The sequence below is a fragment of the Triplophysa rosa genome, linkage group LG23, assembly GCF_024868665.1.
Source record: "Triplophysa rosa linkage group LG23, Trosa_1v2, whole genome shotgun sequence".
NCBI lineage: Eukaryota > Metazoa > Chordata > Actinopteri > Cypriniformes > Nemacheilidae > Triplophysa > Triplophysa rosa.
The window spans coordinates 10085590-10100685 of NC_079912.1; the positions used below are offsets into that span (position 1 = coordinate 10085590).

Genomic DNA, 15096 nt, shown 5'->3' on the forward strand with positions numbered 1-15096 from the left:
GTGAGTGTTCAGAATCTCCTTCTGCATATTCAGAACAGATGAACCACTGGAGGTTTTGAGGATTCATTTGTTTGTTTGCTTCACAGTTCAAGTCAGCAGTTGGAATCTTCTATGTTGGAGATGATTGAGGAACTGAAGAGAGAGATGAAACCTGCAGAAAGGGTCAACTTGGAGGTACTGTATTGTATCAAGGCCCATTGCTTTAAGTAGTGATTCAGATTCAGTGGTGTATCAAAATTGTTTATCGTACAAATGTATGCGTGTGTGTTAACATTTTGTAATTGCATAAACAGGAAAAGTGTTTTATACCAGCCGAACACATGGATCAAACTTTGGGCCCAATATTGTGCTAGCGTAGCAAGTTGCAGATAAATTGACACCAAATACTGCAGAGCTTGAGAGGACACACTTCTTTCGAAAAGAATAAAGACTTCCCATGTCTTTTGTATTGTTGTTAAAGTTGATGCACATGTTTAGGACTCATAAGTCTCTAAAAGCAAATTCTCAAATGCATTTCCATGTTTAGGGCTCGCAGTGTCTGCATCCCGATGCCAAGCAGAAGACGCGCTGCCTACAATGTCTGCCGTGTGCCTTCTTCATCATAATGGGACAGTTGTGTCAGAGGAACACAGAGGCCCTGGTCAGAGGTACCACTCTCATACTCTGTTGATCGAGTCTTCTAGGAAAGAAATATCGCTTTAATACCTCAGTTGTTTTCCTTCACTCCAATAAGATGCAAGAGACGATGGAGATCTCAGTAGTGTCACCAACTGTGCTCACATTTACAGCCAAATCAAATTTAGCAAAATAGGTTCATTTCATCACTCCGTACTCTTGCATTACTGTCATCGGTTGTCTAATTTCTTTCTTTCTAAGAATTTTTCAAAGAAACATCTTGGATATTTTACATTAGCAGGTTTTTAAAATAAAGCAGAATACTCTAGTTTACTCCAAAATTTCCTTCCTGGTAAATGTATATTATCACAATAGGTGTCTGAACAAGAATCTGAGTTAAGTATACATTATGGATTCAATTCATTTTGTAATAAATGTCTGTGTCTCTCATTATCTTTCATTTTTTCTTGAAAGCTACCAAACTCTCTCTGGATTCTTTGCGTCGTCGGCTGCATGGGGCAAACACAAAGTACCGATCATCTCAAAGTGATGCTGCCATTCAGATTCCTTTGTTCAAAGCTTCTGTTGAACTGGCCATTCCCAACCTTGTCCTTAGACCGAGTGTAGAAGAAATACAGGTACTGATGACAAAACAAGAAAGTTGCACAATATCAATACCTGAATACAAAGTGTGCATGTTATTTTACAATGCTTTGTTTTGCACTCTTTGTGGTCCACTTTTATTCTCCTTGTGGGTTGCATTTACATGTACTGTATACATTTGCCTTTACTACTGTAGCAATAAGAAATGTTCCAATCCTGAACATTTCTGTGTTGTCTGTGTTGAGCAGGTCATTCTTGGTAAAGTTATTACAACTGTGCTTTTAACAGCAAAGGATATTCCACTCTGGACATATTCCCATCTCCATTACAAACAGTTGCAGGTAACCATGTTCTGCAGAACTATATTTAAGCAAGTTAAACACTGTTGACAGCATCTGCAGTATGACATACTGTCATAGGTGCTTGGATCTTGAATTAAGTCAAGACCCCAAAATTAATTTGAAACATTTCACGAACAGACTGTTTTTGTGACTCCACAGACAGAGCAGTTAGCAGCTCGAGAGCTTGGAGACGACAATATGGTGGCTAAGCCGATCTTATTGAGGCCTCTGGACAAACAGCTGTCGGATCATAAGGACGTGAACAAGGCTTTGGGCCAGCTGGCTTCTATGGTGTCCTCTCTCAGAGTAGATGTTGGGGACATTGTGGAAGGGTTGTCTCAGTTTTCTGCCCTGTGGAACCAGGTACTTCAATAAATATTTAACTTAGTTACTCGGTTACTGCTTGGAACTATAAATATAGTCCACTTCTAAATGTTTACATCATATTACAGTATTCCGTATATTAATTTCACTCCAGTAACATTATAATTATATTTGTGATCTTTTCCTGAACTAGGATCCTGCAGAACAGGTAAAAGCATTTTTGGAGACCAGCCCATCCCTGCCGGAATTCAGCTGCCAGCTCTCTGTGTATTCTGTATGTATTTGTTAAATACCTGTAAACTTAAATATTTGTTATATGACCTCTTTGGGGTCTTATATTATTAAGTACTGTATTTAAGACACCTGCACAAAAACTAAGAGTGATCCCAGCATCCTCTACACACATTTTATTAGAAACTCGAGTCCCAGATTGAGGAGCTTCCAAACACATGCAGTGTGGGCCCAATCCTTTACGATACCAGCTCGCTCAAACTGTCGCTCACTCAAGAGTGTCGGACCTGGAAACGGGCATTCGGGTCAGCTTTAAACCAGCAGGCCTCTGCAGACATGACCGAGTTGAGCTCTTTCGTGGAGGGGGTGAGCAGGCACCTCCAGAGGCCCATTTCTGACCTGGATGGCGTGAGGGGAGCCATGGCTGCCCTACGGGAGGTACGAGATCAAGAGATACGGATCGATGCCATCCTTGGAATGATGGAGGAGTCGTTCGCCCTGCTCAATCGGCACGAGCTGTTCTTCAGCGATGGAAATGCAGAGAAGATCGATAGGCTGGTTTACACTTGGAAAGAACTCAATGTAATGGTGAGGGAGTTGATTTAAAAGAGTCTATTGTAATGTTCTGTTATACACACATAAAGCATAAACATTATGTCTCATCCGATGGTTTTTGTTGCATAGACATTTGGTTGTAAAAATGTAATTTTGAGTTATTGTATTTTAAATTTCAAGGTCAACCAAACCCAGAATAAGCTTGTGGAAATTCAACCTCAAATGAAGGCTGAGCTTCTTTCTGGAGTTAAGTCCTTCCAGAATGCTGTGCAGAACTTCTATGCTGACTATGACAACTGGTAATACAGATGAGTTAACATATATAGACTTTTTTATGTAATCTCATGTATTGATGGTCCTTATCTTAACTGTGTGTGTAGTGGTCCTGGAGTACCAGGTTTGCCCCCTCGTGAAGCCAGTGACAGGTTACAAGTTTATCAGGCCACGTTTGATGAACTGTGGAGGAAATATGTCACCTTGTCCAGTGGAGAAGAACTTTTCGGCCTCCCTGTTAACGGTGCCTTTCGAAACATATTTATTTCAATCCTTCATAGCCAGAAATTGCTAAAACATTGTGTTGTCTTTTCATTCTCTCAATTTTGTCTCTTTTTAGATTATCCGGATCTTCACAGAATCAAACGAGAGCTCACTCTTCTCTCCAAGCTTTACGGCCTGTACAATTCTGTCATTGAGAGTGTTTCTGGATATTATGATATTTTATGGGCCGACCTCAACATAGAAAAGATAAATAATGAACTGTTGGATTTGCAGAACAGGTATGTTTGATTCCATTTTTTTGACTTGACTTGGTTGTCTTAAGAAGTTCACAAATATTGTATACCTGAAAACTCTTCAAGGATCCGTAAGCTACCCTCAGCCCTGAAGGAATGGCAAGCATTCAATGAACTAAAGAAGAAAATTGATGACTTCAATGAGACCTGTCCTCTACTGTACATGATGGCCAATAAGGTGAAGTCAGCCTCAGTTCTTTGAAGTCACAAACAGGTGTGTAAACTGTGCTCTAACATATGTTTTCAATACTAGGCAATGATGTCCCGACACTGGCAGCGCTTGGCTGACATTACAGGCCACACCTTTGACGTGCAATCTGGGAATTTCAGTCTTCGCAATGTCATGGAAGCACCTCTGCTGAAACATAAAGAGGATATTGAGGTATTGTGCAGCAAATCGGTTATATAAAGTTCCAGTTCCAGATTTGTTACTTAAAAGGGTATGTAATAAACATCTGGGTACCAGGATGTGTGTATCAGCGCGGTGAAAGAACGAGACATTGAGTCCAAACTCAAAGATGTGGTGAATGAATGGAGCAGCCACCAGTTCACTTTTGCCTCATTCAGGTCAGAAGATTTTCAATGTTATTTAATTGTATACATTTGTCATAAAAATTGACTGAAATGTGTCCTCTCAGGAATCGTGGAGAGCTGCTGCTCAAGGGATCGGACACCACTGAGAAAGTTGCGCTAATGGAGGACAGTCTTATGGTCCTTGGGTCCCTAATGAGTAACAGGTAAATTCTTAATTCCATCCAATAATTGTTCAACAGTTTAAAGATTATTTTTTGTAAGTACATTCTATGTAAGTAACTGTTCCAAATATGCCATTTTGTAAATTTGGCTATTGGCTTTAAAACTCGTGTTTTAGATACAACGCTCCATTTAAGCCCACCATCCAGCAGTGGGTGCAGAAGCTGTCCAACAGTTCAGAGGTGATTGAGAGGTGGCTGACGGTACAGAACCTGTGGCTCTACCTGGAGGCTGTGTTTGTGGGTGGAGACATTGCCAAACAACTGCCTCAGGTAAGTCAAGTCAAAGTTTATTTATAAAGCACTTTTTAAAAAACACCACGTGTTTAACAAAGTGCTGTACATGCATAAAATAATATATGATAAAACCAGCCAATAGAAAAAAAACAATAAGTAAATACATGGAAGCACCTCTCACATAGTGTCAAATGCCAAACTGTAAAAATAAGTTTTAAGACTAGATTTAAAGACAGCAAATGTCTGGGTCTGTCTAATATAGGGGCCAAGCTATTCCAGAGCTTAGGGGCCGCCACTGCGAATGCCCGGTCACCCCTACTCTTAAGCTTAGCCTGAGGGGCAGCCTAAAGCAAATAGTCAGCAGACCTAAGAGCTCTCAGTGAAGCATACGGCTGAATCGGACAAATATTTAGGGGCTAAACCATTGAGAGATTTAAAAACAAAAACTAAAATCTTAAAATTAATCCTAAAATTGACCGGTAGCCAGTGAAGAGAGGCGAAAACAGGGGTAATGTGTTCCCGCTTTCGTGTGCCAGTCGACAGGCATGCAGCCGCATTGTGGACCATCTGGAAATGGAAGCCTGACTAACGCCTATATATAGGCTATAACAGTAGTCCAGGCGAGTCGAATTAAAAATATGTAAAATTCTTTCAAAGTCTTTAGGAGACAGGAAAGATTTCACCTAAGTGAGTTGTCTCAATTGGAAAAAACTAGATTTAACTACTGAGTTAATCTGTTTGTCCAGTTTAAAATCACAATCCATGATAACACCTTCATTTTAAACATAGGGCTTCACAAGTGGTTTAAGTTCTCCATGGTCCAAGACTAAAGACTCACAGATACCACCCGGCGTAAACAGCATAATTTCATTAAAATTAAGGAAATTTAGTGCCATCCAGGCCTTGATTTCCTCAAGGCAATGCAGTAGTGGCGCTAAAGAGCCAGTATCTTTCCGATTCAAAAGCAGATAAATTTGCATGTCATCAGCATAACAGTGAAACGAGACACCAAATTTCCTAAAAATATGTCCTAAGGGGAGCATATACAGGGAGAACAGAATAGTCCCCAAAATAGAGCCCTGGGGGATCCCCCCACACGTGAGAGAGGCAGTTGAGGAGACAATCTCTCCGACTCGAACTGAGAAAGAACTATCAGACAAATAGGATCTTCTAAACCATCCCAATGCAGTACCCTCAATACCAGCGTATTGTTCTAAGCATGTAATCAAAATCTTATGGTCTACAGTATCAAAAGGTAACAGAAATCCAACAACATGTTCCAAAACCCAATGAGCTGATTGGCTGTCTGCTGTCTGCATTGTGACTGAGGGAAGCTCTCATTTACACATCATACAAATAGCACTACTGATATGAAGCACAAAAGCAATTCAAATGCTTTTTAATAAGCAAAATGATCTTTAGTATGCAAATATTGCATGGTAACAGTCCAGTTTTAATTAGATTGAATTGTTAAAATCTAGTTAATAGTACTTTGTATTTCTAAATTACGATTTTTACATTTCTAAATTGCTATTACTAAACATTACCTCTGAAAATTATTTTTCCACAGGAGGCGAAACGCTTTCAGAACATTGATAAGTCCTGGCAGAGGATAATGCAGCGAGCACATGAGATTCCAGGTGTGATTCAGTGCTGCGTCGGAGACGAGACACTTCAACAGCTACTTCCGCACCTGCTGGAACAACTGGAAGTGTGTCAGAAATCTCTGAGCGGATACCTGGAAAATAAACGTCTCGCCTTCCCACGGTTCTTCTTCGTCTCTGATCCAGTGCTGCTGGAGATTCTGGGTCAAGCCTCTGACTCTCATACCATACAGGTGCCTGGCTCTTGTTTCACATTGAGAATTTAAGCCCCATGTGACACAGCATTAACTAATCCAACCTGTAAAAAAATTTGGTTTGATTGTTCAATTTATTAGAAAAACAACATGCCTCATTTCTTGGTTGTCTTTGTCTTTTAAGGTTCACCTGTTGAGCCTTTTCGATAATGTCAACAGAGTTGTGTTTCATGAGAAAAGCTATGACCAGATTCTTAGCTTTCAGTCACAGGAAGGGGAAACCGTGCCTCTGTGCGAACCAATCGTTGCCCAGGTAAAAGATTGCTTTTAATGCTTAAATATGAATTCCAATCCATGAATGGCTTATGTAAAGATAAAACCTAAAGTAATTTTAACAAAAACTAAATAAATGTATATAAATCATTAATCCGTAACTATTTTGTAAAACTGTTGATAATTAAAAGATTGTTATACTGAAAGATTACTTATACACAGGGTAATGTAGAAGCATGGCTGAGTCTGCTGTTGAATGGAGTGAAGAAGACCATTCACAACATCATCCGACAGGCCAACATGTCCATCAATGACCAGGGTTTTAAACTGGTGGAGTTCCAGTCCATGTTCCCCGCTCAAGTGGGACTGCTGGGCATACAATTTATCTGGACCAGAGATGCTGAGGAAGCACTCAGCCTTAGCAAGATGGACAAAAAGGTTCAAACTTTGTTTCTATATTAAGTTATTTTTCAATTTTAGACATTTCATCATTAACTAGCTTTTCCTTGCATATTTATGGTTTAACAAGAAGAAAACATTCCTCCACAGATCTGTTGATATGAGTTAAGTATCTTGTTGTCCTTTTACAGATAATGCAAACTACTAATAAGAAGTTCCTGGATCTGTTGAATGAACTCATTGACATGACCACTCACGATCTGACCAAGATGGACAGAACCAAATATGAGACGCTTATCACCATACATGTCCACCAGAAGGATATTTTTGATGAACTGGTATAGTTTATATTCCAATTTTGATGCTAATCTGAACAGATGCTTTTATACGTATCGCACTTCTGACTCTTAAGTTTACATATCTCCTCTTCAAAGGTACAAATGAACATTCGGTCACCCTTGGACTTTGAATGGCAGAAACAATCTCGCTTCTACTTTGTTGAAGACACAGACAGATGTGTGATCCAGATCACCGATGTGGAGTTTGATTACTGTAATGAATATCTAGGCTGCACTGACCGTCTGGTTATAACACCTCTTACTGATAGGTGATCGTAGAAGCAGCTTGACACATTCTTAGGTTTAGTTAGGAGACTATGGTGAGATGAAATAGATGCTCGCAATGTTTTAGCTAGATTTTTGCTTGGTCCCTTGCAGATGTTATATCACATTGGCCCAGGCTTTGGGAATGAGTATGGGAGGCGCTCCCGCTGGCCCTGCTGGGACAGGAAAAACAGAAACCACCAAAGACATGGGCCGCTGTTTGGGTAAATACGTCGTTGTTTTCAATTGCTCAGACCAGATGGACTTCAGAGGACTTGGCCGCATCTATAAAGGTGGAGTGGATTGCTAAACTAATCTTTCTGAAATATTGATATCTTTGTTTATTTGTTTACATGTATTACAAAGTATATACTGTATTTTATGTACCATATACTGTATGTAATGTAGTATATCATTTTGACCTTGTGCAGTCTTATTGTTTCTAATGTTTGTCAAATAGGATTAGCCCAGTCTGGTGCATGGGGCTGTTTTGATGAGTTCAACCGCATTGAACTGCCCGTGCTGTCTGTGGCAGCTCAACAAATCTACATCGTCCTGCAGTGCAAAAAGAACAAGAAACCTCAGTTCATATTCTCTGATGGAGATGTTGTAGACATGGACAAAGAGTTTGGTATCTTCCTTACCATGGTAAAGAGAATAGACATTTTTTCTCCAAATTCATAAACATTTTCAACCAGTGACATCGAAGCATTGATGGAAAATTGTCTTATTGTGTTTTTTTACTTCACAGAACCCAGGGTATGCGGGCCGCCAGGAACTGCCCGAGAACTTAAAAATTCAGTTCCGTACGGTGGCCATGATGGTGCCCGACCGAGCCATTATCATAAGAGTGAAACTGGCCAGTGCTGGCTTTCGCGATAATCAAGTTCTCAGCCGCAAGTTTTTTACACTCTACAAACTATGTGAGGAACAGCTTTCTAAACAGGTGACCAAAATGCATTTATATTATACACAATATCTAAAAGAATATTTATCATAATGTAAATAACACTTGACCCTGCTAATGTTGCTCAACAGGTCCACTATGACTTTGGTCTGAGGAACATCTTGTCTGTTTTGAGGACTCTTGGAGCAGTTAAGAGATCCAATCCAACCGAGCCAGAGAAGACTGTGGTCATGAGAGTTCTCCGTGACATGAACCTCTCCAAACTGGTGACTTAGATTAATCCGAATGTGGAATAATATCATCGAGCAGGAGAATAAGTGTCAATGCTAGGTTGACCATCTCTCTTCCCAATTCTTCCTTCATGCAGGTAGATGAGGATGAGCCGCTCTTCATGAGCCTCATCAATGATCTGTTCCCAGGCATCAGTCTGGATAATGCAGGTTATCCTGAGCTAGAAGCTGCTATCACCAAACAAGCCAAAGAAGCCAAGCTGATCGCTCATCCTCCATGGATCCTCAAACTTGTTCAACTCTATGAGACCCAACGAGTGAGACATGGTAAGTTTTCATCTGTATTTGTCATATGCTCTAGCTCCTTGCCCTCAGATTAATGCCATCAGTTTATTCTGTTTGTGCAGGTATGATGGTTCTTGGTCCCAGTGGAACAGGAAAGACCACATGTGTCCACACTTTAATGAAGGCCATGACTGACTGCGGAAATCCTCACAAAGAAATGCGAATGAACCCGAAAGCCATCACAGCCTCCCAGATGTTTGGTACATTGGATGTAGCCACAAATGACTGGACAGATGGAATCTTCTCCACGCTGTGGAGGAAAACTCTGAAAGGCAAGAAGGTGAGATGTTATGTGTCAACAAGCATCTTGTATCATTTTCTGAAAATAAACCTGCTATTAAACCTGCTTTACTTTAATGCAACAGTTTGGTTTAATAGGAAATGATGCGGTCACACTACACTCTTTGTTCCATTGACTTTCATTGATACAAATGCGAATGCTGCAGACCGGAAATACAAGCTCATGCAAAGTTACACATTTCGCTACATTCCGAACTTCAACTCTGTGACATTTGTGAGATTCACTTGTACTTAGAAATCCTGTCAAATTGAAATTCACCACAGTAACTATTTCTCAGGGGGAACACTTGTGGATCATTCTTGATGGTCCAGTTGACGCCATCTGGATCGAAAATCTCAACTCAGTCCTAGACGACAACAAGACTCTCACCCTGGCCAATGGAGACCGTATCCCAATGTCCCCCAGTTGCAAGGTGGTCTTTGAGACGCACAACATAGACAACGCATCTCCGGCCACCGTGTCCCGCAACGGCATGGTCTTCATGAGCTCATCTGTTCTGAACTGGCAGCCCATCCTGCAGGCCTGGCTGCAGAAGATTCCAGCAACACAAGCTGATTTTCTTTTGGCCTCTTTCAACTCTGTCTATCAGGTGACAACTAGACATGTGGCCACCTTCTTTATGCTCAGTATCTGACATAGAAATATCGTGTTGCATTGCAATCCTACTTATTAATAAAAGAAAGTCAATGCAATGCTTTGTTTTAAGCTAGCTGTGCAGTAATATGCCTTTATTTATATTCCTATTTTCTGCTTGAACATGCTTAACATCTGCATTTTCTACAGGATTTAATTAATTTCATCGCCACTGCGGTTTCTCCTAAAATGCAGCTGTTGGAGTGCATGTACATCAAGCAGACCATTGATCTGTTACAGGTAAACCCACCTAAAGCTATATTATCCTTAGACAAATGACTGATGCAATATGAATTCCATAGTTGTAAATGGGCTGTTAACAGTATAATGGCTTACAATACAAACATGTCTCATCCAATCAGATGTTTATTAAGTTCTTAGTTTGTAAATTTACAAATCAGTGATTGTGTGTTCAGCTCACTGATCTGCTCTTGCTGAAACACAGGGTCTGCTGCCAGCCGTTGAGGAAAAGCTCCTGAAAGGATCTCACATTAATCGCCTCTTCATGTTTGCTGTCATGTGGTCTGTTGGAGCTTTGCTGGAACTGGATGATCGAGCCAAGATGGAGACGTTCCTCAAGCAGCACTCAGCCAGCCTAGATCTGCCCAGTACACAAGGAGATCTGACTATCTTTGAGTTTATGGTCAATGAGACTGGAGAATGGGATCTCTGGTCCAAAAGGGTAAAATAAAATGTTTTTGACTTGCAACCAATGTTCGCTTTAAATGAGGCCTAGTCATACTACTTAAATTGTGATGTCATCATTAGGTGCCAGAGTATCACTACCCCAAAGACATGGTTCCTGACTACGCCTCCATTCTTGTACCCAATGTTGACAACATACGGACCGACTTCCTAATGCAAACCATAATGAAACAAGGCAAAGCAGTCCTGCTTACTGGTGAACAGGGAACAGCCAAGACTGTCATGATAAAGGTGTGTTGCATTTTAAATAATTAATGATTATATTTGTTTAAATAAAACGTAATTAATTATTTTGATTAAAACCTCCACAGGGCTACACCAGCAAATATGACCTGGAAACACATCTGATCAAAACTCTAAACTTCTCGTCTGCCACCCTGCCTGGCATGTTCCAGCAAACCATAGAGAGTTACATAGACAAACGTGTGGGCACCACTTACGGACCTCCATCAGGAAAAAAGATGACCGTTTTCATCGATGACATCAACATGCCAGTTATCAATGAGTGGGGCGATCAGGTCAGGTGTCTTTTACACTGCAGTGTAATGTGTAGGAAATGGATCAGATTGTATTTGGAGACTTTCCATTCTAAAGAGAATTTCACATTGAGCTAAAGAGTACATTAACATTGTATACACCCACTCAGTATTAGATAAATCCATGTTTTTTTTATTAGTTCCTGTCATTTTGGCCACTATATAAAATTAATATAGCTATTGTTGTTTTAAAACTCTATTTTGTTCATCTCTCAGATCACAAATGAGATTGTTCGTCAGTTGATGGAGCAGGGAGGTTTCTACAGCCTGGAGCGGCCTGGGGAATTCATCAGCATCATCGACCTGCAGCTGGTGGCTGCTATGATCCATCCCGGCGGTGGTCGTAATGACATCCCCCAGCGACTCAAACGCAAGTTCTGTGTGTTTAACTGCACTCTACCCGCCAACTCCTCCATAGACAAAATCTTTCACACGCTGGCCAGTGGTTATTTCTGCCCGGAAAGAGGTTTCCCGGAGGAGGTGTGCTCGTTGGCTGCCTCTCTTGTACCAACCACTAGAAGAGTGTGGCAGGCTGTCAAAGCTAAGGTACTGATCTGGCGACATGAAAGTATAAGTAATTGCCTCAAATCGAAGAGCATGGTCTTAACAACAGTGAGGTCATGGGTTCAGCAGAATGCACATACCTCATCATAATGTGACATGTATGGTACAAAATGAAGAAAACTACAGCATACGAGGGGATGCATGTTTTATTCTATTATACAAACAGCATATAAAAACAAAGAGCTTAGAGTAAATAAAGCATACATTGAGTCCAATCACATAAAAACAGAAAAATGGTGATGTTATGGTTCTGTAGTCATGTATTGAGTTATACTAATAAATGTTACAATAATACTTTATTATGATTGTTTTCAGATGCTTCCGTCCCCAGCAAAGTTCCATTACATTTTCAATTTGCGTGACTTGAGTAGAATCTGGCAGGGTATTCTGACTGTGGGATCAGAAGTGTGTCAGACTCCTCAGCTGCTGGCCTCTCTCGTCCAGCATGAGTGCTTGCGGGTCATTGCTGATCGCTTCATCGAACAGAAGGACAAAGACATTTTTGATGACATTCTACAGAAGGTGTGTCAACTAAATCATACCAGCCAATAGAATAGATTAGAATGGAATAGAATTCTTTCAGATTCATTTTTTAAACATATTAATCATCTAGTGTTTTTTCTGTTCTGCGCTCTTCAGATCATTGTAGAGGATCATGGTCCTGGTCTTTTGGAGCGTGGGCCATGGGAAGAGTATTTCGTGGACTTTCTGCGGGACGCTCCTGAGCTGACAGGGGATGAACCTGAAGACACAGAAACAGAGACACCGAAGATCTACGAACCCATTCCATTCTTCAAGACCCTATCAGAGCGCCTGTCTATGTTTCAACAACAGTACAACGATACCGTCAGAGGAGCACCCATGAACCTGGTCTTCTTTGAGGTTAGTCTTAAAGTTTCTCACAAAAAATGTGTGGGTCATATTTTACTCCAGAATCAGATCAAAATGCTGTTTGTATAAGCAACTGATTTAAAACCTTTTTATGGCCTTGCAGGATGCAATGATCCACCTAATGAAGATCTCTCGGATAATCCGGACGCCTCGGGGTAATGCCCTACTGGTCGGAGTGGGGGGCTCTGGGAAACAGTCTCTCACTCGACTTGCATCCTTCATAGCTGGATACCAGAGCTTTCAAATAACACTGACACGGTGAGAATATTGAGGTTTGAATGGCTGTATGGCTTCCTGGGGGTACAGTTCTGACACTGTCTACCTGTATTTCTGAGGTTCTTTCTTCATTGTGCAGCTCAAGTAATTTCATTATTCAACATAAAAAAAAATGGACAATATCAACCACGATTTTTTTTACAGAACGTACAATGTGAGTAATCTAATCGAGGACCTCAAAGCCCTGTACAGAATTGCAGGTTTGGAAGGAAAGGGCGTGACCTTCATCTTCACAGACACCGACATCAAGGACGAAGCCTTTCTGGAGTACCTGAACAACGTGCTGGCATCCGGAGAAGTTTCAAACCTGTTTCCTCGGGACGAGGTAGACGAGATCACCCAAAGTCTCATTCCTGCCATGAAGAGAGACCTCCCACGCTGCCCGCCCACCATCGACAACCTCTACAACTACTTCCTGTCCAGGGTGCGCAGCAACCTCCACGTGGCTCTGTGCTTCTCTCCGGTTGGCGAGAAACTGCGCTCAAGAGCCCTGAAGTTCCCCGGACTCATCTCCGGCTGCACCGTGGACTGGTTCCAGCGATGGCCGCGAGATGCTCTGGTGGCCGTAGCTGAGCATTTCTTGTCCGACTACTCTCTTCGATGTTCAGACGAGGTGAAGAGGAGCGTCGTGGAAACAATGGGAACGATCCAGGATATGGTGACTGAGATCTGTACCGAATACTTTCAGCGCTATAGACGTCAGACCTACGTGACGCCTAAATCCTACCTGACGTTTATTAAAGGATACCAGACGATTTACTCAGAGAAAATTGAGCATGTGGGGATGCTGGCGGAACGCATGAACACAGGTTTGCAATAGTGACTTTCAGGTTTATTGACAAAAAAATCGTAATATATATAACAATATTTTCTGCAGGTCTCGACCGACTCATGGAAGCCGAGCAGTCGGTGAACCAGCTGCGTGTGGAGCTGAGAGAGAAGGAAAAGGTGTTGGCCGTGGCCTCAGTCAAAGCAGATGAAGTCCTGCAGGAGGTCACGAGCAAAGCGACGGCCGCAGAAAAGGTGAAGGCTCAGGTACAGAAGGTGAAAGACAAGGCCCAGGCCATCGTGGATGAGATAGAAGAAGAAAAGAAGGTGGCCAAATCCAAACTGGAGGCGGCCAAACCAGCATTAGAAGCTGCCGAGGCTGCGCTGCAGGTCTGGCTCTATTAACTCGCGTAAAACACATGTCTCATTTTCATGTTTTCATCTAATCGGCCTAATTCCTTTTGTGATTCCTAGACCTTAAAGCCAGCCGACATTGCAACTGTGCGTAAACTGGGAAAACCTCCTCATCTCATTATGAGAATCATGGACTGTGTGCTCATACTGTTTGATCGACGAGTGGATTCTGTCACCATCGACCCCGAGAGACCCTGCATGAAGCCCTCATGGTCCGAAGCTCTTAAACTGATGAACAACCCTGGGTTCCTCGGTCAACTGCTGTCCTTCAACAAGGTTAGACAGCAGTGTACTACACAGCAAATCTCACTTTAGGTCTTTATTAAACATCAGTGACAACACATCACACTTCATGAAGCAAGCAGAAACCCCCTTTATCATATTGTTTATGTATTGTTAATGTAGACTGTCACTGTGTCCAGTCATGTTTTCTCTGAATTCTGAATTTTCCTTGAAATTTTTCCGTTGAAGGACTCTATCACTGAGGAGAAGGTTGATCTTCTCACTCCATATCTGCAAATGGAAGATTATAACCTGGAATCAGCCAAACGGATTTGTGGGAATGTTGCAGGACTCTGTTCCTGGACTATAGCCATGGTGGAGTTCTTTAGCATTAATAAAGAAGTTCTGCCCCTTAAGGTGATATCAAACTCATCAGACTCACTAGCGTTTGTGACTTTTTTTATATGATAAGAATACTGGGAGATCACAGGAACCTGTACCATAACAGTTTGAGTTTCACATCTGTATGGATTGTTTTTTGTGTCTGTGTATATGACAGGCTAACCTAAAGCTCCAGGAGGCTCGTCTGGCCGTAGCCCAACAAGAACTAGCAAAAGCTCAGAAACAGCTGGACATGAAGCAGAAGGAGCTGGACGATGCACAGGTGAGACAACTGTGAACAACATTTAACTTTAAACCTTTTTAATACAGGAACAGAATGATTTTTTTATTAGTTCTTCAATGAACCCTATGACCTCAGAGGAAAATGTTCATTGCTCAGTT

The 15096-nt window shown here is 41.5% G+C and overlaps 1 protein-coding gene across 1 annotated transcript in view; it reads left to right on the plus strand.

The window, feature by feature from the left end:
• dnah5l (dynein, axonemal, heavy chain 5 like) overlaps window positions 1-15096 on the plus strand; it is a 29985-nt gene that overhangs the window by 7023 nt on the left and 7866 nt on the right. The window contains exons 22-61 of the mRNA XM_057322023.1: window positions 87-174; window positions 527-647; window positions 1090-1253; window positions 1467-1559; window positions 1719-1922; window positions 2077-2157; window positions 2298-2702; window positions 2850-2968; window positions 3050-3186; window positions 3283-3445; window positions 3527-3638; window positions 3714-3842; window positions 3927-4027; window positions 4099-4197; window positions 4332-4485; window positions 6020-6286; window positions 6432-6560; window positions 6743-6958; window positions 7111-7257; window positions 7354-7526; window positions 7636-7814; window positions 7982-8169; window positions 8273-8467; window positions 8560-8694; window positions 8796-8985; window positions 9066-9283; window positions 9582-9893; window positions 10088-10177; window positions 10383-10619; window positions 10706-10873; window positions 10954-11160; window positions 11395-11724; window positions 12058-12264; window positions 12382-12624; window positions 12737-12891; window positions 13054-13718; window positions 13787-14067; window positions 14152-14367; window positions 14563-14730; window positions 14873-14977. Coding sequence (XP_057178006.1) covers window positions 87-174; window positions 527-647; window positions 1090-1253; window positions 1467-1559; window positions 1719-1922; window positions 2077-2157; window positions 2298-2702; window positions 2850-2968; window positions 3050-3186; window positions 3283-3445; window positions 3527-3638; window positions 3714-3842; window positions 3927-4027; window positions 4099-4197; window positions 4332-4485; window positions 6020-6286; window positions 6432-6560; window positions 6743-6958; window positions 7111-7257; window positions 7354-7526; window positions 7636-7814; window positions 7982-8169; window positions 8273-8467; window positions 8560-8694; window positions 8796-8985; window positions 9066-9283; window positions 9582-9893; window positions 10088-10177; window positions 10383-10619; window positions 10706-10873; window positions 10954-11160; window positions 11395-11724; window positions 12058-12264; window positions 12382-12624; window positions 12737-12891; window positions 13054-13718; window positions 13787-14067; window positions 14152-14367; window positions 14563-14730; window positions 14873-14977 — 7591 coding nt within the window. The remainder of the gene's footprint in view (window positions 1-86; window positions 175-526; window positions 648-1089; window positions 1254-1466; window positions 1560-1718; window positions 1923-2076; window positions 2158-2297; window positions 2703-2849; window positions 2969-3049; window positions 3187-3282; window positions 3446-3526; window positions 3639-3713; window positions 3843-3926; window positions 4028-4098; window positions 4198-4331; window positions 4486-6019; window positions 6287-6431; window positions 6561-6742; window positions 6959-7110; window positions 7258-7353; window positions 7527-7635; window positions 7815-7981; window positions 8170-8272; window positions 8468-8559; window positions 8695-8795; window positions 8986-9065; window positions 9284-9581; window positions 9894-10087; window positions 10178-10382; window positions 10620-10705; window positions 10874-10953; window positions 11161-11394; window positions 11725-12057; window positions 12265-12381; window positions 12625-12736; window positions 12892-13053; window positions 13719-13786; window positions 14068-14151; window positions 14368-14562; window positions 14731-14872; window positions 14978-15096) is intronic.